The sequence below is a fragment of the Atractosteus spatula genome, chromosome 12 (assembly GCF_055471065.1).
Source record: "Atractosteus spatula isolate fAtrSpa1 chromosome 12, fAtrSpa1.hap1, whole genome shotgun sequence".
In the NCBI taxonomy this organism is placed as follows: Eukaryota; Metazoa; Chordata; class Actinopteri; order Semionotiformes; family Lepisosteidae; genus Atractosteus; species Atractosteus spatula.
This window is the reverse complement of record NC_142717.1, coordinates 31,864,066-31,891,584: the sequence shown is the minus strand read 5'-3', so window position 1 is coordinate 31,891,584 and position 27,519 is coordinate 31,864,066. Positions and strand designations below refer to the sequence as shown.

The following is a 27,519-nucleotide window of genomic DNA, read 5'->3' as shown; positions in this document are numbered from 1 at the left end:
ATAATGTTAAATTAATTTGATGTCTGTTTGAACTAGCAAGCCAGAGCCTGTACTGCAGTTCTCAGGAAACTCTCTTACCCTGTAGCGATTGGCACTGATTTGTTCAACTTGGAACCTCTTAGCACAGTTACACTGAGAGACCTGTCGACTTACCTGAGAATCAAAAAAGAGAGGTGATCAGATTTTACTGTATTTTAATAGGATGAAGACAAACTGTTTGAAAGATTTTAGGTTAAAATTAAATCAAAGCAAAAATAGAACCTCCCAAACATTGCATTCTTGCAGTCACAAAAGAGAAAAGTTGTGTGTCTCTTAGTATTTAAATCATAAGTTCAATATACAAAATTCAATTTTACCTGTGCTTGGTCAGGGCCCCTTCACTGGGATACAAAAGATGAATATTTTTCTGTCAATCAAACCTCAGTCAGCCTGGATATTTGTTTTCTATGTTAACAATGTAGAGGTAACCAATGAGGCTGCTACCAATCTGAAATTAATTCAGCTCATTTTCAGCAAAAATGTTAGTTGTTTTCCCCACTGATCATACAAGAAACCAACGTGTAAAGAATGGCCATACACACTTACAGTATATTAATTTGCCTTTCCAGGAGCACAGAATAAAATGTCAAAAAGTAGTTAAACTCTTATTATAGACAGCAATTGCATTTTATCTTGTACAGAGTATAATTCATGTTTTGGGCATAGATGCACTATGGGAAGCCTTTAGAGGTATAATGACAGTTCAACAAAAATTGCACTTGTGAAGCTGTCTTGATGTATTATTGTATTGATTTATCTAAAGCTTTTGATACTGTGTTTCACTTAGTCCTTCTGAAAAAGATGTAATATTGGTCTAGATGACCCATCTTGTATATCTTCACAATTGCATATAGTAAATATGGTTATATGTTTAGACTTATTTCACAACCTTTTACACTTACTGTATTATGGGAATCCTGCCCTGGGCAATACACAACTCTTCTTTTCACCACTATGCCATTTTATATGAATGCGGACCCAGTTTCTCAGATGTAGTGACCAATCTTTAGCCCAGTTTCAATACACTAATCTGATAAAGCTAAATGTATGCTTTTCAATAATAATAATTCAATCTGCATGCATTGCATCGATGTGAAGATTGTTGGAACAAACCATTGTTTACAAATCTCTAAGCACTGAGTTGGATTATGCTTTTTACGTTTCAGTATTCATATTCAAATAGTCTATTCTAGGCTTGTTTTTCTTCATTGTAACAGCTTTTGTTCCTTTTATATTTACACATATATTTATTTATATTTATATTTACACAATTTAGTCTTGGTATACAGTACATACAGTATATGGACTATCTTGGACTATGTTGTTATAGATCAGCCTCCAAAGATTACAACATCACAGGACCAATATGCATAATTCCTATTTGAAACCATACTTCAGGAACCTACAGTACTGATTTGATTAAATTCTGTAGCAAAAGTATAGATTTAAAAGAATCTAGTATTTTGGTAATTATCTGTGTTCTTTATATATAAATAGTGCTTGGTTATTTTTTAACAGTAATTTTTCTCAACAAAACTTCTTAACAAAAGTTTTGTTTAAAGATACTTTATCTTCCCATACAAGGCACAGCAATGAGTTCCAGTATTGTGTATTAATGTTGAATCATTACCATATCACATACAGTACCCCTTTAAAGATGATATCAAGATCTGGCATCAAATACACACATATTTATTTAGAATAACTGTATTATTCTGTTATGGTTATTGCGGTGTTTTAAAAACCAAGATACAGTGGTTAACACCTGGCTCAGTGTCAACATTTGAAGTTCACTGGAACTTCAAAGAAAGATAATAAGATGTTTTCTTAGTTGTGCTGGGTGTGAGTCACATTGCTCAAAGGAATCGTCTGGTTTACTTTGGTTAATTACAGTAAGTTCTGGATTAATAATCAAGGGTTATCAACAAAGAGGAAAAGGGGATAAAAACAGGCAGGAAGGACACAGAAAGAGAAAGGTCAAACAAGGTCAACACAGATCAAACAACATTATCACACACACTGGGACACACACACACAAACACAACATTAATTGGAATGCTACAGGACAATAAACAGACCATACACATTAGCCGAATATTTGAAAAACTTAAGAAAAAGCAAACAGAAACAGAACCCGATGAAGAACAGGGACAGTGATCACAAGTTGGCCATACAAAGTGGGTCACACAGACAGACCTGGTTACTGATTTCTCACTGCACTGTGAAAATACAAACATTCTTCCTTAAAATAACAGACCTATAGAATCCCAGAATTCCCACACCTGCCAGAATCATAACAGCTCCCAATCCTCCTATAGGAGAGGTTATGGAATTTAATTGAGCTGGCAGTGCACTAGATAATCTCCTGTCACAGCCTTAGGAACGGTGAACCTGTCCCTTAATAATGTTCAATGTGTTGTATGTTATATGTTGTGAGGTCTGCGCAGAAAATCACTGGGACTGAGCTACCCTCCATCGACCGGATATATCTCGACCGCTGCCACAATTGGGCTCAAGCTATACTTCGGGACCCAATTCACCTTGGCCACGATCTGTTTTCACCCCTGGGTTCTAGTAGGAGGTATCGCAGTATCAGAACACTCACAAATAGATTCAAAAACAGTTTCTTCCCCCAAGCAGTCCACATCTTAAACAGCTCAAATTAGCACCTGCACTTTAAGGTACTGCACTGTTTGCACTACGTCCTGTCTTGGCTGTATTATAATGTCTATTGTCTGAATTTATTGTCCATGTCTGTTTGTCATTTGTGCATTTTTTTATTTCTTTATTTTTTCTTTCTCTAATGTTACCGGGTACAGCTGAATGAGTAAGCATTCCAATACACTTGTTGTATGTGGCAAATAAAGAAATATTGAAATCTTGAATCTTGAAATCTTGAAAACTAGTCATTATGCTGTTTTTAGGAAATACTGATTTCCTGTATAGAGATTCCCAGAGTTAAAAGCATCCTCTACTGGTTATTGCATACATTTGTAGAACAGAGAGTTAGGTTTCCCATTCATTGTGTAACACTTGGATCTATACAGAGAGAGATTTAACTCTAGGTTGTATTCTGGTTAGTGCAGAAGGCAGGGTAATCTTTATTTTTGGTCTGGTTAGGCATTCTATAGGATTCAAATACTTGATAGCAACCTGGGGATTGTCAGGTTCATAAATATATACAGTAGGCCTTTGAGATAGTGTAACTTGCAGTTCTATGTTTATGTTGTGCACAGTTTAATGTGTATATTGTCATTATGAATAAATATTTGTTTAACTCAGAGTGACTGATTTATTTAATCAATCCTGTGCCAAAGAAAATAGTACTCAGGTGTTTATAATTATACCAACTGCTGGGGTATATTGTAGGCAAAATCTTTTTGGGAGTTACAAATACAATTTGGGAGTTATCATTATTTATCTTTATTACTGACTAATCCCCTTGGTCTTCTTCTGATATTCACTATTTTCACAACCCCTATTTGTAACACTATTATATTGCATTATTCATTTGGATAATCTACATCTTACATTGTAGTACTGAATCTTCCAAGAGTAACTACTGACTATTATTTTAATTTGCCAAATTCCAGCAAAGTAGAGTTATTAAAGGTGAATAACTTTTTCAAGGGTAAACACTGTCTGTATTTACAGCTATAAATCCTAAACGGACAGGTCAAAATCTCCACAGACACATGGAGCATCCTGCAAGCAATCTGGCTCCAAAGCCTGTGCCTTCCCCAGTCTTACCTCTTCATTGATCTGATCAGCATCAGCGCCTCTTCTGAAAGGGTCTCTGCTAGGATGCAGAGCGCTCACAAACTCATAATAATCAATAAACCCATCTCCATTGATATCAAAGATATTGGCTACGGCAGTCATTTCTAATGAATTGGTGGGGAATTCTGCAAAAAAAAGGCAAAATGCTTTCTTTATATTGACAAGATGAAATTGTACAAAATACAAAACAGGTCAGACATGATAAGCAAACAGCATATAAAGGGCAGCATACAGTGTAATGAATAGCATGTAGTTTAAAATCATAAACCCGTTTTACTACCACAAAACAGGCTTGAAGTACAAAATTTGATATATAATTAAACTTACAGCATATGTTCATTAACACTCTTATATGCACAAAGAACAAAGCCACTACACTTCTCTTTTTTCTCTTTCAAAGAATCTCTTCAGACATGTAGAAATGCAGATCAATTTCCTGATGCAATAATTCTGAGATATGATTCATAGAAGTAGGTGAACAGAGCTTACTTGATGCCAGGACATTGTCAATGAACTCCCTTTGGCTAATTCTGCCGTCCTGGTCTCTGTCAATGCTGCGGAAGATATCCAGGATTCTGGACTTTAAATGGCTAATCCACTGCATGTACCTCTTGCGCCAGAGACTAAAGTCAAAGTTGGCAAATTCCTCCATCTGCCAGCATAGAAAAAAAGACTGAGATATAAAAAGTGGCAAAGTAGTGCTTCACGTGCTTGGTAGGTTCAAATAACACCAAAACACCCAAACGTTTTGAAGTATTAATCATGTTCATGTTATGAATCACAAAATTATATTTCATTAAAATCAGAGCTGCAGGAGGCTGTTAAGTGAAAAGCACTACTAGGAAACTAAGATAATTCAAATACTTCTCATGTAATCCTCTTACGTAAGAAGACAGTAAGTGCAAAATTCAATGTTTGCTTTTGCCTTAATTACAAAATGTTAAGTCTTGGACAAAATCTTAAGTTTATATGAAACTGTCTCCTGTTTCTTAGCACAGTGAAATATAGATTAATGCTAAATCAGCACTAGATAGGGGGATTCGAAACAGTTAACAAGCACACTTCTGCCTCTGGGTGGAAGCTTGGTTGAGTATTGCACAGGATGTAGCTCCTGGTATTACAAGACATCCAAAACTTCAGGCAGGTTGTTTTTTTTTTAAGCAATATGTTTGCAGTACCTCTCGGAGTCTTTGCAGGTGCTCCTGAAGCCGGCCTTGCCTATTTACAGCCAAGAGCCACAGTTTTTGCCACCTGCTAACTAACTGACTGAGCTGAGGGGTCTGTGGCTCCAGATTCTCGAGAGGGATTGATGCTGTGGGTTGGGTCTTCGCAGCACTCCTTCGCTCTGGAGGACAAATAGACAAAAATAAAAAGATCTACAATCTTTTGCAATCTCAACAAAGTTTCTGGCCAGACTAGTAACCAAACACAGCCTGGAACTGCCTTCCAGTGTTCTGTTTTATGTATGACTAGTGGTTATTTACCATAGGAAGATGCTGCAGGGTTACTGGAAAGGACAAGAAAGTACTGAATGACTATCCAGTAGATGTGTTTAAGAATAACAATGAGGGAGAAAAGCCAGCTCAGTTAATCAATGCATTTTTTGTTTTGAATTCCAATAGGTATGTAAGCATACCTTAGCTAATATAGTCTGGAGAAACCACATACTGTAGCACAGAAACCCAGCATGCTTGCTTATGCAATGTACCAGACACTGTCTGTCCAGGAAATTTGCACATTCTTCTTGGAATGAGAGTAGATCATATTGCTCTGTGTTCTACTTTTGTACTGCAGTTGTCTTATGCTTTTTAACTATTTCTGTGCATTTTACGACTTGCTGTTAGGACTGAAAATGTATTAATATTAATATTTGCATGACATCATGACTTTTCTATGAGAACAAGAGAAGGTGTGGAGAGAAAAATTGTTGTGAGGACCAGATCTGTTTGTTGATGAAATCTGCTAAGTTCCAGTTCAACAAGTTGAGTGGTTCCCCAGACAAAGGCAGTCAGGCACAGCACGTGCACCCTATTTTAGCTGTATGGTCCTTAGATTGGTATCAGTGGAAAATCAAATGCTTCATTTCACCTCATAGTACATAGTACATAGTATTTTATGTAGCTTATGCTAATATGTCTTTTATCTTGTCCTTGAGAGACTCACAATGGCAGGATAAATCAAGTCAGGAAACAGATTAGAGATTTATAGAGAAGAGAAAGACAGGAAAGGAAACAGTAAGAGAATTCTTCCATTGAAGATCAGACAAACAGAACACTTCCAGGTAATTTAAGCACTGAAGAGCTCGATTAGATGTTATAGATAAGTTAATGTTAGCTTATATTTGTGTGAATGTTTGTTTTTCATTTATGGCATCTACCAGGTTAAACAAATCTCTCACTTGTTTAGTGGCTTGCTATTTGTGTACTATCTATTTTAGGCAGTGATTTTGTCCCGTGTAACACTACAATTTTGATAATGACGTTAAAAACGTGTTAAAAATAATGACAAAGACAGACACGTGGATATGTTAATTAACAGGCATCAGTTAAGGGGGACAAATTCTAATTGGGCAGTAGTGTGCCTCAGGGATTTCATTTCTGGATCTATATCAGTGATTTAGATTCTGGTATAATTAGCGAATTATGTATTTTGCAGATGATAAATAGAAAGGGTGACAAAATACAATTGAGAACCATCTGTCTTTTGAATTTACTGTCTTTAGTAGGAATGCAAAATTTTATTTGAAAACTGTTTCCTTCAGAGACTGTTTATATAGTATGTTTAAAAGAAAATAAATTGACTTACTAGTTGATGTTTTTCGAGATGAAGTTGTTTGTGGTTTGGGAATAAATTTATGTTTGCTGAATTTATTGATATTCTCAACATCTGGCAACTTTCGATTCAGCTCATCCATAAAGACCTGCAACAATATGGACAAAATAATAAAATGATGCCTGTGAGCAGATGTATTACACTCAATAATACCCATCTTAATTTCAATGAGGACAATATTGTTTTAAGTCAGTTTTAAACTGAGAGACATTAAAGACTCAGTTAATCCTTCTACAGGTTTTTATCAATTCCCATACACTTCTGTCATGTGTAATATTCACATATTTGAAGCTCCTCATGTTTCTCTTATTCTAAAAAACAAGTTCCACAGACATCTGATTCTAACATGATTAAAACACCAAAGAGCTACCATTATAGTGTGCTGACCTATCCAACTCTACCAAACTGTGTCAGACTCTGTGCTTATAAAGTGAAGCTTCCCTTGCCCAGCTGTTCTGCATTACTGATCCCACCTACAGTGGATATGCAGGTATTGCCTGCTCCAGATCTGCAGCTGAAAACCTGACTTCATTCCACCATCTGGTGACCATTTAATGCAACTGCATCCTTTGTTTTGGCATCGCTCTATCATATTCTCTATAGTCTTTTCAAGCAAACAAATGCAAAATTGTCAAATGAAATGCGCAATCCAATCAGTACCATGTGTTGTGTAATGAGCTCCTCAGCCTGCTCAATACTCTCTGGAAGAGGCTCCTGGTCCCTCAAGGTAAGAGACTCCTCTGCTGCTGAAATCCAGTCTAGAAGCCTCTGCACCTCCTCCCTCTCAGCCTCCAGAGTGGACAGACTGACTTTGAGACGTTCTTCTTGTTGCAGCGCCCAGGCTTGGACCTGGAGCAAAGCAGAACCGTCATGGGAGGTCAATGGAGAGGGTACTGATGACATGAGACATTAAAGAAGTTCCTATTCTGTCCTAATGAAGCTCACCTCCTCAAAGCGGGTGTTAGTGACACTGATCCATGACTTGATGGTTATGATAGAGTCTGGATGGCAGGACGACAATATCTCTTCTGCGAGGGATTTGATGCAATCCAGTTCCATCTCTTGGCCATGCAGGGACTTCTTTGCTTCCTGCATAAGTCAGCAGAATTCCCACACTGATTGGTTAATCAACATATTTTTGTTTCGCACCATTAGTCAAGACAGAATGTCAGGATTCCCACCTGGTGCTGTTTATGAAGCTCCAGTACAGCAGTCTCCTCCTCTGGAATAACAGTGTACTTCAGGGACCTCTCCACTTCTGAGAGACGCTCCAGAAACACATGGACCAAAGAGTCAAATTCCTCTGCCTGCCAGATTGAGAGAGAAAATCTGAGCTCAATTCACAGACACATTTATTCCAATATCACTGATAAAAAAGAAACCAGAATGTTACTTTTAATCTATTCTGCATTCTTTTGTAGTGGAATAGGAAAAACACCTGTGCTGTAGTTACGTGATAGATGTCTTGCAATAAAATAGAATTTGGTGTGTTATGAAAAAGAGTGATTCATGATAAATATACTAAGATGCAATCATCAGAACCCAATATAGAAGAAAACATTGGAGACCAATGCTATAGAAACAATTTATAGGTTACACTTTGTTCTTCAACAACCTATATGCTGACACCACAATACCTTTTTTCTAAGATCAGAATCACTATTGAAAACAGAAAGAACAAGTATCGCACACTAATCAAATGTGTTACAAAAGAGAATATGGAAACAAAGTAATTACACAAACACTAAACAAAATAATCTTTGGCATCAATATTTGATATTTAGCATCTGTAATATATTTTCAGAATGTACTGTTTATATTTAACTTTCTGCATCATTTCTGGTCTATTGTTGATTAGTTTCATGCAGTTTTTATGGCATATTTAAAGTACAATGTTTTATTTTATCCTATACTCAGCCATTTCCCCTGTGTGGCTAACTGAAGGGTGAATGCTGAATTAGTGCAGGACAAATCAAGATAACCAAAGTTACTGTCTATAATTTAATTTAACAATAGTCTTGCTGCTTCTGAGCTCCAGGGAGTTGATTACGTCTGGCTTGGTCTATGTGGATTCTGCACATTGGCTTTCTCTTGGTGCTTTCTCCTTCTCACATGGTCCAAAGACATGCTGGTGTCCCGAGACTCCCATACTGAGCCTTGTCTGAGCCTTGTGATGGACTGTTGTTCCATTCAGAGTGCGGTCTGCTTTGCTTCCTGTACCTGCTGGGTATGTTTGGCTCACCTGGAGCCATGTGACAGCCTGATACAGGCTTTACAACCCTCTTCAAATGAGTCTGCTTTATACCGGGTTAAAGTATTACCTTTAAGTTTAACTAGTTTTACCTTTAAGTTTAACTGAGATGTCGTCAGTCACAAGCGCTGTTATGAGTGACTGCACATTGGGTATCTTTTGTGTAGGGTTGCTAGCCCCTGGACAGGCGATCAAGATGGAATACGTGTTTGTACAGGAAGAGAAAGCTCTTACTTGGCAGAGCGCAGCCTCAAGCCTGGCCTGTTTGGAGACAGACAGCCTGCACACCACCTCCCAACGGGACTCCAGCTCCTCCATCTGCTGCTGCAGCCACTGGGACTCCATGCTGCTGTTCTTCATCACATCCCTCACTGAGCGTTTCAGGGTCTTTATACAGCCAGCTCTCTTCCCCAGCTCCTTCTGGAAAACCTGCACAACCACAGGGAATAATCATGACATGACTAGGCATCCTGTCCTGTTCCCCGTCCAGACCCTCTGCTTTCTATCAGCTAATGTTTTCAGTAGGAGCTATGTGTTTGTTAAAAGGTCAAACTCATGAATGTACAGTATGTGAGGTGTCAAAATGGATAACTTCTGTAGGCTAGTGCTAAGTTTATTTATCTATTAAAAGACTTAAAATTAAAGTTAAGAACAGTCAATTACTAGTCATAGGCAAAGTTACACAAAAATGGAGGCCAATGTAAAAAATACTGACATGGAGTTAATTAGTTGCTTTGTTCTGTATTTAACTGTATGTCTCAATAGGGTAGGTTTAGTCTGGAAAAATAGGAATGAACAGTTTTGAAAGCTTCTCGGTTGTCATGGTTTAATTTTTGCTTGAAGTTCACTACATGACTGAAGAACCTTACAGAGTTGTGTGTGTTTGTTCAGAAATCATGTGAACCACCATTACTACACAGAGAGGCCACTAAACTAATTGTGTGATCTGAGATTTCCTTAGTATTTTTGTGCATCTGAACAGATTTAGGGTTATCACTGCAAAGGGAGTGAACCCTTATTCAAGTGTATGATGTGATGATAAGGTCCAAGCGTGCTGTGTCTGTTATGTGGAGTTGAGTGTAGGGAAGTTGCAGTGGGATAACCAGGCATGCATTCACTTACAGCAGGGATTAATTTAGACTTGCTTATTCAGTAACAGGACAGGAAAGTTATACTATTAAAGGACATTGTTCACAGCACTGGTCAAACTTGCACTTCTACAAATAAAACTGCTTTGTTCACTATATTTCTCACTTTTAAAATGCTCTCAATTGGGCAGGAAAGTGTAGCAGAACTGTGATTTATTTACCTTATGTTTGTCAATTAAATTTGCAACCAGGTCCTTCTCTCCTCCAACAGGCATGTCCTCAGCTAGATGTGGTTCAGCTCTATACAACCAGTCCATTAGGGCTTGGAGAGCATCCGTGAATCTGCCTGAAAACAGGAGTGCTTCTTCCAGTTTGTGTTGCCTGTAATGCAATATGAAAGATCAACACAGGGCCTAGATGCGCATGCTAAAGTGGTGCTGTGACTTCGATAGCTGATGCCTGTAGGTCATATAGACTGCAATGGGGTTCAGAGGCTATCAAAAGAGTACCAGGTCACAGAGTGTGAGATGAGACTGTGAGAGTGTTATTGCTCTCCTGGTTTCAAACCCACCATGAGGAAGGGCTGGCCTTCTGGCTTGTGCAAGCTGGGTGAGGGAAACACGTGAGATGCCAGTTTCAGGGTCAGTCCTCACACTCTAATCTAGGATGGATGTGGGAATAGGTTTTGTGTTAAGAGAAAGTCACGTTCTGGGATAGAGTAAATGATTCAGGTACTTCTGACTTGAAACTTTATGTGTCATATATGGAATGCAATGAAAAATGATGTTTGCACAATTGCTTATATGAGTTTTTACAAGTGTGGTTCATTTGCAACATCTTTCAAGGAAATTCCCAGCCCCCTGAAACTAAACAGTGCAAAGGAAGGTTAACAAATCCATTGAGCAACATGGCCTGCCATTTGATTTAGCATATCTTTCCATGCCTTTCAGCATTCCTACACAGTTTCCCAATGTGCTCACATCAATGGGCTCTGTTACACAGTTAAGCTGTCACAGGCTCACTAATTCTCCACACAATCACAGTCACCTGGACTCAGTTCTTAGTAGATGCTAAATTAAACCAATCCACTATCAAAAAGATACATAAAAGGTCCTAATTTATTTATAAGGCAGCAGACATACGTACAACAGGAGAACAAGCTGCATTCTTCCAAAACAGGAACCCACAACAAAGGGGCCAGAATGTCTTCCTCCCCAGATCCCACAAAAGAACTCCCTCAGCAGAGCTTACCCTCTGCCTTTATTGTGGAGGCTCATCCCTTGTAACCTCTCACAGTAAACGTAAAGGTACCTAGCTCATTTACACATTTTCACCTAATAAATGCCACATTACACCAAAACACAATACATAAAACTGATTAGTTTCTTTAATATATTTTCCTTAAAAGTAAGAAATTGCTTTTAAAACACTGGTGTTACTAAAGGGAGAGGGAGACAAGCTCTCCTCCAGTCCAGAAGGGGGCACTGTGAAAACAGCCTGGTGGCAATCTGGAGACAGTTTCCCAGGGTTTAAATTTGGCCTTGACTCTGAATGGGGTTTTGACTGTTAAAGCAAGTACGTAATCATATAAGGAGTAACTACAGCTACCAAACATTTCAACATTCACCCATTGTTTTGTTTTTTCCTACTGGCGTAATGCCATAATATAGACTACAAACAAAAAGGTAAGTGCTATATGAATTTGTTTTACTTGCTTTGTTTTAGAGGCCTGCAACAACTGAATACTGTTGGGTGGGCCACATCACAGAAGCTAATAATGTTTTGTAATGTTAGCATTGCAAATAAAAATGCATTTTTACCTCTCCATGGACCTCCCACTGATGGTGTCCCAGGAATCTCTCAGCTCTGCCAACAGATCGTCCAACTGCTGCCGGTCAGCTGGACTCTGGGATTTCTCTTTGAGAGTGCGACCACTCTTCAAGGTGGCTTCATAAACTGGCCTCTTCGACCTCAACAACTTCTGAAATTCCTTGAGAAACACGAAGCAAAGAAAATCAACAGGGCCATCTGTCTTCCAACAATGCTGTGCCTCCTGGGCACCACTGTTTGGATATTTAGCATAGGCCAACAAACTGATTATATAAAATACTAGGCCTAATCACACAACTGTAGAACCACTGATCTTACAGTTTTCTCATGCCATTTATTTTTACTTATCCACAAAGTGATTTAAAGATTATTCATTTTCCCTGTGCCACTCAGAGTGGACAATAACTTGCCAGATGAGACCTTGGGCTACATTACCTTCTGCTCTGCGAGCTGCTGTTTGATTTCCTCATGTGACACTGCAATCTCCCTGTGTGTATCCAGAGTCTGTTCCACTTCCGCCACCCAGTCCACCAAGAGTCGCCAAGACTCACTGAACTAAATCATCAAGAGCAAAGACCGCTTAACCGCCCGAAAATGCTTTCCATATAAATAGAAGGGTTATACTGGCTTGCAGTTCTAGTGATTGTGGCTCTTTAATCTCTCCTAGTACTTTCCAGAAACCCATGGTGAATCAAATTTAAAAATCACTACCTAAGTATCCCTATGCTGGAGTCGTGACCTGTATCTTATGAGAAACATTATATTTTTCTTCATTAATTAGTTAATTTTAGAGGAGAAATAAGGCGTTTTAAAATGGATTTTAAGGGCCCCCCGCAAGATGGAGGCCTCTCTGTGACCAGACTTTGGAAAGAGGGTACAAGACACGTTGTACGCATTGAAAATAATGAACTGTAAGTTAAGTGTTTGTGTGGTATAGTTCCTCCACTGAGATAGAGATATATGATATCAATAAACTACCAGTGTTTTATATTTGATTTCAGTTAAAATTTCCATAATACATTGGTTAAAAACCAACTTGTACACAACAAGTGTGTGTAAGCTACTAAGCTGACTGATTTTTGGTAACACAATTACCTGTTTAGCTTGTTTCTTCACATCATCAAGAGCTTTTCCTCTCTCAGCAGTGCGCTGATAAAGTTTTCCATAGCGGTCTTTTACAGTCACTGTGAGATTCTGTATCACATTGCAGTCTTCCTTCCTGCTCAGTTCTTTAAGACGTACTGCTACACTCTCAACAGCTGTCATCTTGTCACTGTAGGAGTTTACTTCAGTCACCAACATCTGGAAGTAACATGGACATATTTTTAACCAAAGAAGTGATACAACAAAAGTGTATTGAATCACATTCCCACATCTCTCTTGGCATTTAGCATAATTTGATGGGGGGTGTTATTTTACAGTATTTGATTAACATAACGAACCTAGAAATATTTAAGTTCTTTTCAACTTTATGCATATTGGACAAACTTATACTGTTTTTGTGACAAAAAAAACATGATTTTAAGAGTGAAATAACTCACTCCTGTGAAGGGGAATTATTTTAATCGGATAAAGCAAGGCTTAAGGATTCATCACATAAAAGTTAAATTAAGTTTCAAGTTTAATATGTTGTTATGCAATAAATTTGAATTCGTATAGTATGTGTCAATAATAAGGTGCAGTGTATGGAAGACCCAGAGACACATGGCTGAACTAGGTTTTCTCAACACCAACCCTGTGTTCCTGTATCTGAGCATTGACAGTGTCCAGGATTAGACTGGGCGGAGGTAAGGCACTAATGGCCTCTTCACTCTGAGACATTTTCTTCAATAGATCCTGGACAGTGCTGTGAAACTCCTTCGACAAAGTCAGCCCTTCATTCAACTTAGCCTGAAATAAAGTTAACAAATGTTACTCACCACTTACAAAACAGTTGCAGCTACACATCTTCAGAATTGAAAGAACTATTAATGTAAGAAATAATACTGCCTTGCTATTTGTGATGAGGAGCTTGAAAATCAGATGAATATACAAATGGAAGATAATATTATTACAGTTAAAAGTGCTTATTGACCGTTTTTGTATAACATTTTTAATTGCAATGCTATGCTTTAACTTCTTCTTAGAATATATAAAATAATAAAAGATGCAAAAAGGAGGAGGGTTTAGGGGGGTCTGTCTTAAAACAGACCAGAGTTTTGAACTCAGTTTGACGCTTATTAGAATCAGGGTGCATATTTTAATAAAAACATAATGAATTATTTCTTTTCTTAGAGAATATTCTTCTTATGTTGACAATTGTGAAAGTTTATTACTCATTCACTTCAACCATGTATTGGATTTTCTATATTTAAAATGAGAAACTACATCAGCTTAAGAAGATCCATTACAATTTTTAAATGTTCCTGTTAAACCTATGATTTTAGAACCATTACAATATTTGCAATATTTCAGTCTGGCTAGAGCGTTTGCTGACCTTCCTTTCTTGCACTTTGCTATAGACACTCTCCCATTTGTGTTCCAGAATGCAAAGACTATGTTCTGTGTTGGAGCCTCGAGAAACATCATTGTTGTCCAGCAGTCTATGGATGGCATCCCTCACATTGTTGTACGTATGTAACTTCGATTCCATTTCCTTGCACAGCTCCTGAAGGAAGATGTAAAAGCAATCTGTTAGAGATGTTTATGAGATGCTCACAGCATAAACATCACTCTTCAAACCATATTGACAAAGACTATGCATTTTGTCATGTTTTAAATTTTCATGATCTCTGCCGTTCCTTTTTGGAAAAGTAATTTACAAAAATGTATGATGTAAAGTGATCATCATATTTGCAACTGTTTGCAAAATAAGGAATTATTTCTTTTCATGAGTTTTTTTAAATGAATGATTGTTTTCACCATATTAATTCAGGTGCTGTTGACCCATGTGGTATTTGGTGACTGTGGGGACTCAAAAAAGAAGAATACTGAGATTGGAGGGTTCCATATATCTTGGAAAGTTTGTTTTTAAATTTATTAAATTAATATGTTGTAAAATTCCAAAAAGGTACTGTGATTGTGATCCATTTGGATCATAATCCAACATTAAGTTGTGATAACCTGGAAATCAGCCTGGCAACTGAACCACTTAGCTACCGGGTTCACCTAGTTAGATGCTCAGTAGCTAAGTGGGAGAAACCAGAGCTTAAGATACCATATAAAGAAATAAAGAATAATGGCTGGATTTCTGTTGATTCAGTCAAGGCTTATGGTTAGTTCTGTTTATTACCAGATGTGCTGAGAGCTTCTCATTTGTAGTTTCTGGTAGTCCCCAGACTGGTTTGGTGGATGAAAGTCTAAGGTCTGTGTTTTCTAGCCACTGAAGAAGATCCTGGATTTCCATGGTCACATCTTGAACCTATTTACCGAAGAGAAAGGAACCAGTGCCACCCAAAATGAGACAGTCAGAGAATGTGGCACACTTCATGAAATTTACTACACTGTAGTATTTTGCATTACATCTCACATTTTCCATAGAATATTGTATAAATTTGCTTTGCTTTTATGGTCTTATCATTCTTGAGCCAGGTTTTGATACTGACACTCATGTCAGGTCACGATAGCATTCTAGCAAAAGAGAATATTTAGAAGTGCTCTATGACACTTGTGAGACACAGGACTTATTACTGCCATTATCATAGTCTACTTTATGTATGTATTTAGTACAATAATATAATTGACTTATTTTTAGAGGTTTAAAAAGAGCATTAACAAATTTTACATAAGCACCCTAACATTCACACACTCAGTATCGTCGGGTTGCAAATCGTTTCCTCATCTTGCTCCGGCCGAAATTTAAGCTGGATGTGTCCTGTGGATCGTGCGCTTGTGGTTCATGTGACCTGTGGGACCATTCACAGCATGAGCCTGCGTGTGAGGGTCTGACTGTCCCACCTGACTGAGGTTGTTCTCCAGCTCGAGCTGCCTCCTCTCTGTCTCGCAGCGGACAAACTCCCAGCGCTCGTTCAGCTGCTCCAGCTGGGCCTGAAGCCCCTGGGGGCTGTCCCCCGCCCCGGCCTCCAGAAGCTCCCTGCCTGCCAGGTTCAGGGACTCCACAGTGCGCGCGTGGGACATCACGTCATTCCGCAGCACCTTCGGGGAGGGGCCAGGCAGGCACAGTGAGACAGATTGGCAGCACAGGGAAACTCGTCCTTCGTAGGACAGCTCACGAGCCACAGTCCGTCTGCGTCTTATCTTGTCTTATTGTAATCAGAAATATTATTGTGCAGCTTTCACTAAGATAAGTCATTGGGACCCTGCAGGAGCTCAAGTCACAATGAACAGGAAATGCACGATTTCCATTTCCAGCTGAATGGATCACCCTGTGAAGACCCTACTGTTACACTGAATATATCACATTAAAAGGATAATAAAATAGATAAAATATTAAAACTGTTTTCTCCTTGAATATTTCATACTATTGCGAACATCATGATTGCTTCAATGCTGTCCATACTACACCATTTTCAAAGCCCGCTATTCATTAAAACTACGTAAAAACAGAATTTACTTAGAGGACATTCTTATTTTTACATCAATGAAATGCACATTTTAACTTTCAAATTCAGTTTAACAGGATGTCCAGTGGATCTTACTATATGACTCTCAAGAATATATACAATTTATCAAATAAATATAAATGAATTGTGTATCTGAATGTGTATTTAACCTGCTTTAGATGTTGTGAAATCCTGGGACAAGAGCAAATTCTCTTGCCCTCAAGTACAGAACTACTGCTTTTGTACAAAAAGGACAAAAACATTATGTGATAGGAGAAACAACAAGAAACAACATTCAGCAACTGCTTTTAAAACAAACTTTGGCAGAACTTCAGTCTGTGTATGATAGGGATGAACTCCCTACCTTGTGTTTTGCGAGCTCGATCTCACAGGTCTGCAGGTCGATGCTGATTTGCCGGTAGCCCTGCAGCTGGCCAGCTGTGTGTGTCAGCCAGGTGTGCAGCTCATCCAGGGTGTTCTGGAACTGACCCAAACCCAGGAGTGCGGACTCCAGCTGGTGCTACAGTGACACAGGGGTTAATAGACAAGTTGGAACACCCAGCAGTCAAACAGAATAAATATTGTGTATTCAGACATCTACAGAAAATCACACAGCATATACTACCCCTGTAAGCTGTAGTCATATTAATAGATTATATTAAAATGAAAATCCATGAAATAAGGAATTTGTTTTGTTTTGCCATTGAAAATGTGAATGAAACCAATCTTGAAACATGTTAAGTTGCGTTCTGGTAGAGGCAGGAGAACAAATTCCTGTGCTTGAATGATATACAGTAAGTTTGCCTTTGACTTTAGTTAGCATTTAGCATGCTAACTACCCTGACAGTGTTTGAAAAGCAGAATGACAAAAATGTGTTTTTGTTTTTAATATAAAGCATGCTATTGTAAATGTATATATCTAACAAAAATACACAGCAGTTGTATGAATTCACAAAGGTATCGTGGAATTCAATAAATGGATTTCATAATGGGTGCCCTGGCATTTTATTGAACAGACATGATGCATGTAAATGAATGATGCTGATCAACCTTTCTCATCAACACGGTTGATCCATAGACAGTCTACTGCAAAAGGCTACAAGCTGAAAAAGTGTAAGAGTCAATATCCATGGTGTTCTAAACATGAGTACACCTACCATCCCTGCAGTTCTAGTGCTGGTGTATTACAGCACTCTCTTGAAATACATATTTTGAATGTTTAACATTCAATAGCTGTAGAGTATGCCTCACACATAATGCATTTCATATAGTGTAGATTCCTAACAGTCCTAACAGATTCCAACCCTAAGTGTCACATAGGATCAAGGCTTACCTCCATTTCTGTTAAGTTACCTGAAAGTACCAGACTTGCCTGTTAGGTTTTTGGGATAGTGGTCCATCACAGACCTGTCTGGGGTGATCAATTTGGGAAAGAACCTTGTTCATAGATAAAACAGTAGTGTCTTCATGGGATACTAGAACCCATTACTCACTGGCAAGGAGTCCAGAAATTTAACTCTGCAACTCCTTCTTTTATAACGAGTGCTGTATAGCTATGACCAATGTACCACAGAGATCAAACCAAAATCATGAAAAAGTGTAAAATAATTGCTGTGACAATTTTGGAGACATTTTCATGATACATATACTGTATTAGATCCTGAAAGAGATCAACGTTCTGCTCTTGCCAGGCTCCTACCAGGTGAGGCGAGTGTGATTTTTACCTGTCTGCTCACGGTCTCCCTCTCCAGGGTGTCCCAGCGATGGCGGAAGTCCGAGAGCTGAGCACCAACAGCATCCTGCTCAAAGCCCAGAGTGAGCCTGCAGACAAAGCGATGGTTCAGACTCTCCATCTCTATCTTCTTCTGGTACAGTTCGCTCTTAAACTCCTGCCGATCAGAACCAATAGGTTATTTCTTTCTGTGTGGCTCAATCATATTGCAGTTACATATAGGACAAGAGTGAAAGCTTTTGCGTTAGTCTGTAGATGTGAGGAATGAAGCTCAGGGCATTGTGTCTATGTTCTGTTTGCTTTGTGCCATGATTCTTCTGAAAGCAACAATATGCAAATAGATGTACAAGAGTTGTACAAGTTTTTTTTTACAGACGCCATGTGAGTAAACCTTTATTCTTTAATCTCAAAGCTTATGTATATATATATATAAACCATACAGAATCTGTAAATAAAAATTTACATTTTAAAAATACATTTTATTTAAGATTTTCCAGAAATATGCATTGCATTTTAAATTTCATGTTCTGTAATATTAAATTAACCATGGCAATTATTCAGTGTGAACCACAGAGAAGGAGCACAGGTACATTTAGTGATGACAAAAAGTTCTAATGTCTGTACAGGAAGAGACTCTTCAAAATACAATTCAGGTCTTAAGGCAAATTGAAGTGTGTACAGTATTTAAAGCATATAATGCAGATTATGAAACACAAAAACATAAAAAGAAACAAAGATAAAGTTTAGTCTACTTACTGTAATATGCTTCAAAAGAATTTGTTAATTCTGTCACCCAGTATGTGAATATAAACCATATTATGATGTCATATTTCAATCCATGTTGTGCCAGTTTAAAGTTTTTAAAATGTCTAGCTTGTTGCTGTACCTTTAAATCACACAGCTGTTGCTTTACTGTCTCCAAGCTGACCCCAACCATAAATTCTTCGGCAGCTTTCAGCTCTGCGGACTTCAGCCACTCAAACAGCCTCTAGAAAATTGAACATTTAATATTTTTCCTATTATATTACGTATTAGTCAAGAGAATAATTAAGAACATATACTAATGTTTTAGTTCTGTTTTGTCAAAGGTACAGTATATGTATGTAGAGTGAAACAGAAAAATCCAAGATAATATAATCATTCTTTATTACAGAAAAAGCTCCTAAATTCTTTTACACTCCCAGGACTCTTGCTACTGAATTAAACCTTTATGTCAACTTTTTTGGTTCATTGTATCATGTGACATTTCTCTTTCTTAATAACTATGATCCCTTTTGAATTCATACTGTTCACTCATATTTTTTGAGTGTTGTTTTGTAACATGGAGAAGGAGAACACGAGGATTTTGGCGTCTGTCTCTATGCCACTAGAGAGCATTTTAGCAAACGCAAAGGAAATAACTGAAGGGATGAAAAGCAGCTGATAGACATTGGGTTTTTCTACACACAGGTTATTTAGGAAATAAATGATTAATAAAAGTGATCATCTCAACATTTACCACTTTCTGAAATTTAATTAACACTATTCAGTGTAGCAGCAGCTAAAACCGCAATGATATTGTCATCTTATGGAGAAGATGAGAGTCAGTTACTACATCGACAGACCACTACACTTACATGCACAACTAATAATATTGTAATATATAACTAACAAACCTTGACAGTCTAGACTAGCACAGCAGCAACAGCAAGAGCCACTGGAGGGAACTTTTTACTTATTTGCATGTGCCTTTTGAAGAAATATGCTGTGTTGCACATTGAGGGGGAGCAGCAGCCACCTTGTTCACCTGAACCAAGGACCAGCCCAGGTTACTCATAATGCTCAGTGCCTGCCCATCAGCTCGGGTTTACAAAAGGCTTCACCAGATACAGTACCATCCTTTCCAAGGAGTCAGTACACCATTATGGCAGGAGGTGGGAGATTTCTGTTAGATGGAGCCACGTCTCTTTAAGATCCAGGCTAAAGGAGACCCATAAGCTGAAAACTGAAGGATAAACCTATTGGCTTTTCCTGTTACAGACCATAAAAGCGCTGAAGAAAGCGGTGTTAATGTCCGTTTAGATCCTTCAGCACCACTGCATAATGAGGGTCTGCCACACCTATTGTCCTAACTTTCAGTTCTATTTGTTTATATAAAAACATATTCAATAGAGTGATATTCAATATTCTATATTCAATACAGAGTGAAATAGAAGTGCTTTCCACAAGAAGTTTGAGCTTCTGTAGATACTTCCCCTATGAGCATGGATATACTGTGTTATTCATTGCAGAATAATCCCAGGCATGTTGGAGAACAGCTATTTAGAGTATAAACGCTAATCTTTAGATATTAAGGCTTAGGGGCTTTCAAATTTTGCAATTACGCATGGACATAGCATCAGAAACAACAACAATAACTCAGTGATTGGAGAAACCACAGTCTTGGTGAAGGGTCTTTTATTTATTACATTGCAATTAAAAATAGTGTGACTGAGCTTCAGTTTTGGCCAAGTTCATTTTGATTGTAGTTACTTAACTGGAGAGTTATTTCTGGTAAGATCTAATTAGCTTTGCCAGAATGGAATCTCTGAAATTGCTATGAATGCTTGCAGTTGTTCAGGTGGTGACATTGACTGGTAGAATGCCTGTCTATCTTCACTTTTGTTCTGGGATCATCTTTGGGCATTTACCTTAAAGCCAGAGCAGTACAGCAGATGTTTTCATGCAAATGTTTCATGTTGGTTTCCTTTACCTCAATCATGTTTTTATAATGCACTGCAGCCTCAAGAGATTCCTCCAGCTTGCTGTAGCACTCAGTCCACAGTTTGCTCAGGTTATTCCATGTGCAGTAAAGCTTGAAATAAACATATCAAATTTAGTAAAATGTCTAAATACATACAGAGTTAATCACTTCCAACAAATATTTTCAGGGTGATTTTCATTCTCTTATTTACTTTTTAAAGTAATAGTAAAAGTTCAAAGAAGATGTTTTCCGTAAGTAAAGATTTAGGAAGAGACTGTATAGGAAAAATCATTGGAACTATTATGTTATTACATTGTATATATTTTTTATATATTTTAAGGAATAGTTTGAAAATGTAATTTATTTGCTATACCAAATTGTCTTGTGCAACAATTTCAATTTTTACTAATATAAATAGATCAAAATAAATTGGTTTGGTTAGTGGGGTTAATATTTATTTTAAAGCAACAGCTTTGTTTCAATATATTTGACAATAATCTTGCCTTTAGTTAGAAACATTCTCTTAATGTTCTCTTATAGGGTATTCTGATCAAAGAGAACTGTTTTTTTACAAAGAGAGAAAACTCTTAGAAATTTCCTTAGACTTCTCATTCTAATACTTACTTCGTCTAAGCTTTTGGTGACGTCTGGCTTGTCAGTATCCCCACAGGCTGACATCAGGTCCACTCCCAGAATTCCAAGTGTGTCCAGTTCACCCTGCAGGCTGTCTATATCTTCTCTAACAGACTGGTGAAAACAGAAATAAGTATTTACTAATGTCCAAGAAGGTTCATAGGTAATTCTAGAGCTGTTCAAGATAACAACTGTGTAACTGATGTAACACATTTCATTAAACAATAGTGCTTCTAGGTAAAACAGTTTGTTTTAGGATAAAGGATTATATTTCTGACTGATTAGAATCAAGGACTGGGGTGGTAACAAATGCTCAAGGATAAAGTTGCTTCTTGTATTACTGAAATGAAAAATAAGCCAAACTTTTACTTGTAAAAGTTAAATAATTTGACTAGGCTAAGGATCTGCACCTGTGGCTGGAAGGTTGCCGGTTCGTATCCCGTGGCAGGTAGAGGAATCCTACTCTGTTGGGCCCCTGAGCAAGGCCCTTAACCCCAACTGCTCCAGGGGGGCTGTATAAATGGCTGACCCTGCGCTCTGACCCCAAGCTTCTCTTCCTGTCTGTGTGTCTCATGGACAGCAAGTTGGGGTATGAAAAAAGACAAATTCCTAATACAAGAAATTGTATATGGCCAATAAAGTGATCAAATCTTATTCAAAAGAATAGTACTTTACAGTTATGTGGATTTTCATCCTAAGCAAGATCTGAAAAATGTGAAGGATTAAGGCTCAGCTAAACCACAGCAGCCACCTCTGTGGTGCAAACCAACAGCTAAACACCAGCCACACCAGACTAATGGCCTGAAAATGTAATTTATGGCTGGAAATAGACATGCTTCATACATTAATCATTTTCCACATAGTATCGTTATGCCGCTTTTTATTATGAGAAGAAAACAATGAAATCCGACGGTTTCAAGTTTAAGCATACAACATATAACCTGTTTTTAATGATTATTCTGAATTTAAAAATCTAGACATAGCATTAATATACCTCACTATCTTAAATTCCATTAGAAGACTTTAAAGCAGACACTCCTTCTCTTACTTTATTATACTTCTTGATAAGTAGGACAGGTGGTTACACTACCTGCATGGTTTCTAGGCTCTGTCGGATGGTCTCTGAATCCGATCTGGTCCCATTCAGATCCAAGACTATCTGCTGAGTATCATTCAAGACAACAGTGAGGTCGTTCAGGTCGCTCCAGAACTTAGTGGCCAAGTTGAGTAGATTCAGGAGCCACTTCTCCCTGTCCAGAACCTGGGCTTGAGCCTCCTCCCACTGCCGGCCCAGGCTGGAAACGTGATCCTCAATGACTGTGGAAGGAAAAGGGTCCAGTTGATCATGCCATGTCTCAAAGATCGAGAGTTAGTTGATTTGAAACTTGAGTAAAATATTAGGACAGCCCTATCAGATAGAATAACTCTTCTTCACATTATCTGTAGACAATGTACAGTAAATATGATGAGTCACGTGACTTTGTCATGGCTGAATATTGGGAGCACAACAGACTGGGACAGAAAGATATGAGGCTGTGAAAAACCTGGGGGCTTTTGAAAGATATTATACCAGAGGGCAGACTACTAGGGGCATTAGCAGTACAGACAGTGGAACTGCCTACAAGGGAGGCATGCAGCAAAGCACCTAGCAGGTGTCGTCTGGATAAGAGGGACAACTGCAGGAAAGAGAAAAACAAATGCTGTCTGGAGACGAGCAAGTGAATAGACTCGCCACAGTACTGAAACTGGCCCATAGCGTCAGTAGTGACCCTGGTCCATCCGTATCAGTGCAAGTTATGAACAGAGAACGTTGTTCAGGAGCCCCACTTGTCATTTGACCAATCGGTATACAAACCAGTTTATGGGCCAACATGAACAAAATAAAGAAAAAACATTCTGGACAGATTTAGGTTCTATTTCTCCCAAATCAGTTAGTTGTATACTGTATGTGTATATTACTCATGGGAAAAGGAAAGGGAGCAGGTATTCATAATGTAAAGACTGTCGCTTTCAGAAGATATGTTATTATTGAATGTAAAATGTGTACTAGTTTTCCCAGTAAAATATTTTAACAAGCTAGAATACAAAATATATAATAAAACATGTTGCTCTACCACTGGATTATAGACCCTCCATGTCATTCCTAACTAATTTCTGAATAGTAAAAACAGTTTATGTGTACAGCTGCTTCCCTGGTGGGGGGGGGGGGGAACTTTCTCTCATGATGGCTTTTGTGGTAACATACCCAAACCCAACACGTAAACCTACAAACATGCACTTAAAATTGCAAATGAAGTGGGATTTTAATATAATGAAACGTCTCATTATTCGCTCTTGCTATATTCCTTCCTTGTAAAATAACCCATTCACTTGAGAAACTGGCAATTTTCACACGGTATTTCTCTGAAACGTAATACTTATGAATAGACCGAGTTAACAAAGCACTGTGTTGACTTTGAGTTTGGTAGGGAAGCTGGACTTGTGCCAGAAACAGTGTTAAAAGGAGACATCGTGGTCACTTTCACATGTTGGCAACCAACTGATTCTACTTCATTAGATAAGTGTCTTTGAAAGTCACTGTCATGTTGCTTAAATGTCCCATCTTTTATCTGAATTTTAATCCCTATTTTTATCATGACAGAGGTGCCTATTGACACTCTGGCTACTGCTATGGTGGTCATAATAGTATGAGAGTGTTTAAGAAAATGTGCACAAAACATTATCCTTTTTCACACTGTGAGCTCCTCAGCACTGATGCTCCTCTCGTTGACAACATGGCAAGCCGCCTCGTATATACTTTTTCTCTCTTTTTTGTATCTTCCTGGCTCAGTGATCCTTATTTTATGAGCACACATGATTTTATGTTTGTCAAATCAATCACAATTAATGAATGTTGTTTTTTGGTATCTTTAAGGAGGTTTTTGAGAAGATAGAACCTAAAAAAGTCAATGTATGCAGAGAACAGGTACATTAGGCATGTCTTTATATTTTGCAAAAAATGAACAAAAGAAACAAAAATTAGACACCTTTCAGAACAAACGTCCTTTGTTTTGGCAGGTGTAGTACTAGATTCAGCTCCACTTCACATTCAGATCACAGGTGACACGAAAACCATTTCTCAGGTGACTCTAGTGGCATCCTACCTGTGCTGATGGAGCTGTTGCCAGCTGTTTCTGCGTTGGCAATGAGCTCTGCCCCCTGTGCTCTGACATTCTTGAGGCCCAGCTCCAGCTTCGCCAGCTCAGACAGTGTGTGTCTGTTGTCCTGGAGCTGCTCCTGGATCCTGGCTGTCTGCCCTTGCAGAGTGACAGGGGTCTGCAGGCGGCTCCAAAGCCTGTCCAGACTCTGTGCCATCAGGGTCATCCTCTCAGATAGCTGTGCAAATGGCAGAGAATCAGAGCTGATCAATTTCCTGTACGTTTTAGAAGAATCCCTTTGTTTTTTTTTTGTTTTTTTGGATCTGTTTTTTTTTCCATGATGTAACGATTCCGTAAAAAGTGTTTTCAGTGATAAATAAAAATGATATAAACCTGGTTGTAAAATGGGCAGATTATGCACACATAATATGCCCATTATAACTTCAACTTTTGAGAAGCTTTTGAGAGGTAGCTGCTCACCGTAACATTTTCCAGTGTCAAAGCACTTTTTTATCTGTTATTCTTCAGGTAGAGACATCGAGAGTTAAAAATATATATAAATGCAAAGCTTGAGGAAGGTATCTTGTCAACCACATTGGGTTACACTGATAAGCCTATGTTTATCTTCAGTTTTAATAACCATATCACAAAAAGGAGCTCAATGGAGTTATTTTCTTTTATTAAAGGGGTATCATGCCCAAACAGTTTAAGGGCCCTGAATCTCTCAAGCAGAGTGATTTGATTCAGGTTAATCTAAAGGATTATTTTACATTCAACAATGAAATATTGCGTCTCCTGAGTTGATCAACTGGTAAAAGTGTTTCAGTGCAGATTAAGCTCTTTGATCGCATTTCAAGGGTGGGTCAAGCCAACTGTGTCTCGCCAAGAGTAGAGCTCTCTTGGGTTTCAGTAACAGCGACCCCTGCACCTTGTCGGGCACATGTAGCCTTGTGTGCAGCTGTTAGTGAGAGATGCATTTCTCCTCCAATCAATGTTGAACCTTCAGTACAAGGCTGTACAACCTGTGATGTGTTAAAAGATGATTGGTTCTAAGGTGCATGGGTGGGAGGAATCTGCCCACACTTCCTCATTCTCCCCTGTGTGCGGTCGCGGGGTTTTAGCTGCAAGCTGAGATGTGAAAACACACAAGTGATGATTCCAAATCAGGTGGGCGTAACAAAAACAATTGTTTATTGTAAATTAAAAAATTAAAGTGAGAGGTCCCAAGAGGAACCTCTCACTTGAAGACTCACTTTGGGAACAGAACTGATAAATATGCCCGTCAGAATTTGTCTCGGAAAATGAAAAAATCAGAAGGAGTCTTACTGATACTGAGCACTTTTTCACATTGCAAACTATTCAGCCATATCAGACATTATCCAGGAGAACTAGGATTCAAGTGGTGATTTCAGAGGACACGTTTCTTTAAAGATTTACAGTACAGTACTAAAACATAAGATGTGAAGACAAAAAAATTATAAGACTTGCAAGGGATTTAAAATCCAATCAATACTTATTTCGAACCTGGAAAATCAACGATAAGAATAAATTCCACAAGGAAAAGACAACAGTAATGGCTTGTAATGTTAGGAAGTATATTGCCAGAACCATAGGAGACAGTTCTGTGTTCTTCGGATTTGTTTAACTACTATGGCAAAAACATAACCACCTCTTTATGAATATCTATGTATTAACCACTAGGCAGAACCACCTCTTGATGAATATCTACTGTATGTATAAGGGAAAAAACTGAAGGCCAAAGCCCAGCTGTGTTCACCCAGATGTCTCCACCTGTGTACAATAGTAAAGAGCACTGCACCTGCGTGTATCGTGGCAGAGCCTCCTCAAGGATGCAGGCAGCCTGTCGCACCCTCTCCTTTATCCTGCTGTGCTGCTCCTCAGCTTCCTGGGCTCTTGCTGCAAAAGCTTCCCCCTGGCTGGGGCTCATTTCCCGCAGGCGACCGCTCACAGACTTCAACTGCCCTATCAAGGGCTTGTGTTCTGCAATGGACTCCCTCAGGCCCTGGGTGAAGGAGCACACATGTCCCATACTGTCCTGACACTGGGTTTGCAGGGCGGTAAAAACATTTGAAATGTCAGCTCGGTCACTGCTTGTCAGACCACACAGGCAGTGCTTTTCTGCTTGAGATGAGCTCTATCCTTCATTGTTCCTGTAATTTAAAGGGCTACAAAATAAGAAGCACTCTGCTTACATTGCTTACAAGCACTGTGCTGAATGTATCCATGAATCATACAGTCAAGTGTAAAGTAAAGTGTATCTGGAGTATTTCATCCTGCTGCAACATTCTAGATAGTAGTACCATGCTGAGATAGGGAGAACAGAAAAACTGTTTCAGCATTGAAATAGGTTAATTTCATTCAGCTGCTACAGTATAACCATGGGTTTTTTATTATGGTCTCCGAGTCTCTGCAAAAATTACTTTGATTTTATTTATTTTCCATTTAGTTGTTCTTACAGTTCATCAAAGAACTGGCAGAAATGTTTGAGAAATATAATTCTTAGAATTTGGAGGCACATTTAAAAAATAACACAGATAAAACCTTAGGTTGAGAGAACATTACACATAAAATGTTTGCTAGTTTAGAGGTGGTCTTTACCTGTAACAGGTCCTGTTGTTCTTTGAATGCTTCATAACTAATGGTATGCAACGACAGCTGTTCAATAAGAGTCTGGGTTTCTTGTAACCATGGGGACACCTCAGCGTGGGCTTCTGAGAACTGGGACAGCAGTGACTGAGCATGCTCGAGCTGCAGAACCACGTTGGAGTTTCTCTGTGATGTGGATTGGCATTGTTCCCTCAAGGAGTTGAGCTGGCTCTTTGCAGGAGTAAAGAACAAAAGAGAAAACTCATCAACTACTGTTCTTGAGGGAGTGTGTGAGTCATTATTTGCATAAAAGAAATGCAGAAGATC

The 27,519-nt window shown here is 38.5% G+C and overlaps 1 protein-coding gene across 1 annotated transcript in view; it reads right to left on the bottom strand.

Annotated features, from left to right (window-relative positions):
• The window catches only part of macf1b (microtubule actin crosslinking factor 1b), a 43,619-nt gene that overhangs the window by 6,088 nt on the left and 10,012 nt on the right, over positions 1-27,519 (bottom strand). The window contains exons 10-35 of the mRNA XM_088929327.1: positions 27,205-27,423; positions 26,405-26,608; positions 24,592-24,823; positions 22,539-22,765; positions 21,440-21,562; positions 20,825-20,926; positions 18,980-19,081; positions 18,086-18,250; positions 16,726-16,881; positions 15,757-15,954; positions 15,092-15,220; positions 14,297-14,467; positions 13,555-13,710; positions 12,916-13,122; positions 12,256-12,375; positions 11,811-11,980; positions 10,212-10,371; positions 9,137-9,331; positions 7,833-7,958; positions 7,597-7,740; positions 7,312-7,500; positions 6,625-6,739; positions 4,998-5,164; positions 4,309-4,471; positions 3,790-3,944; positions 79-153 (exon numbers count right to left, since the gene is read on the bottom strand). Coding sequence (XP_088785453.1) covers positions 79-153; positions 3,790-3,944; positions 4,309-4,471; positions 4,998-5,164; positions 6,625-6,739; positions 7,312-7,500; positions 7,597-7,740; positions 7,833-7,958; positions 9,137-9,331; positions 10,212-10,371; positions 11,811-11,980; positions 12,256-12,375; positions 12,916-13,122; positions 13,555-13,710; positions 14,297-14,467; positions 15,092-15,220; positions 15,757-15,954; positions 16,726-16,881; positions 18,086-18,250; positions 18,980-19,081; positions 20,825-20,926; positions 21,440-21,562; positions 22,539-22,765; positions 24,592-24,823; positions 26,405-26,608; positions 27,205-27,423 — 4,170 coding nt within the window. The remainder of the gene's footprint in view (positions 1-78; positions 154-3,789; positions 3,945-4,308; positions 4,472-4,997; positions 5,165-6,624; positions 6,740-7,311; positions 7,501-7,596; positions 7,741-7,832; positions 7,959-9,136; positions 9,332-10,211; positions 10,372-11,810; positions 11,981-12,255; positions 12,376-12,915; positions 13,123-13,554; positions 13,711-14,296; positions 14,468-15,091; positions 15,221-15,756; positions 15,955-16,725; positions 16,882-18,085; positions 18,251-18,979; positions 19,082-20,824; positions 20,927-21,439; positions 21,563-22,538; positions 22,766-24,591; positions 24,824-26,404; positions 26,609-27,204; positions 27,424-27,519) is intronic.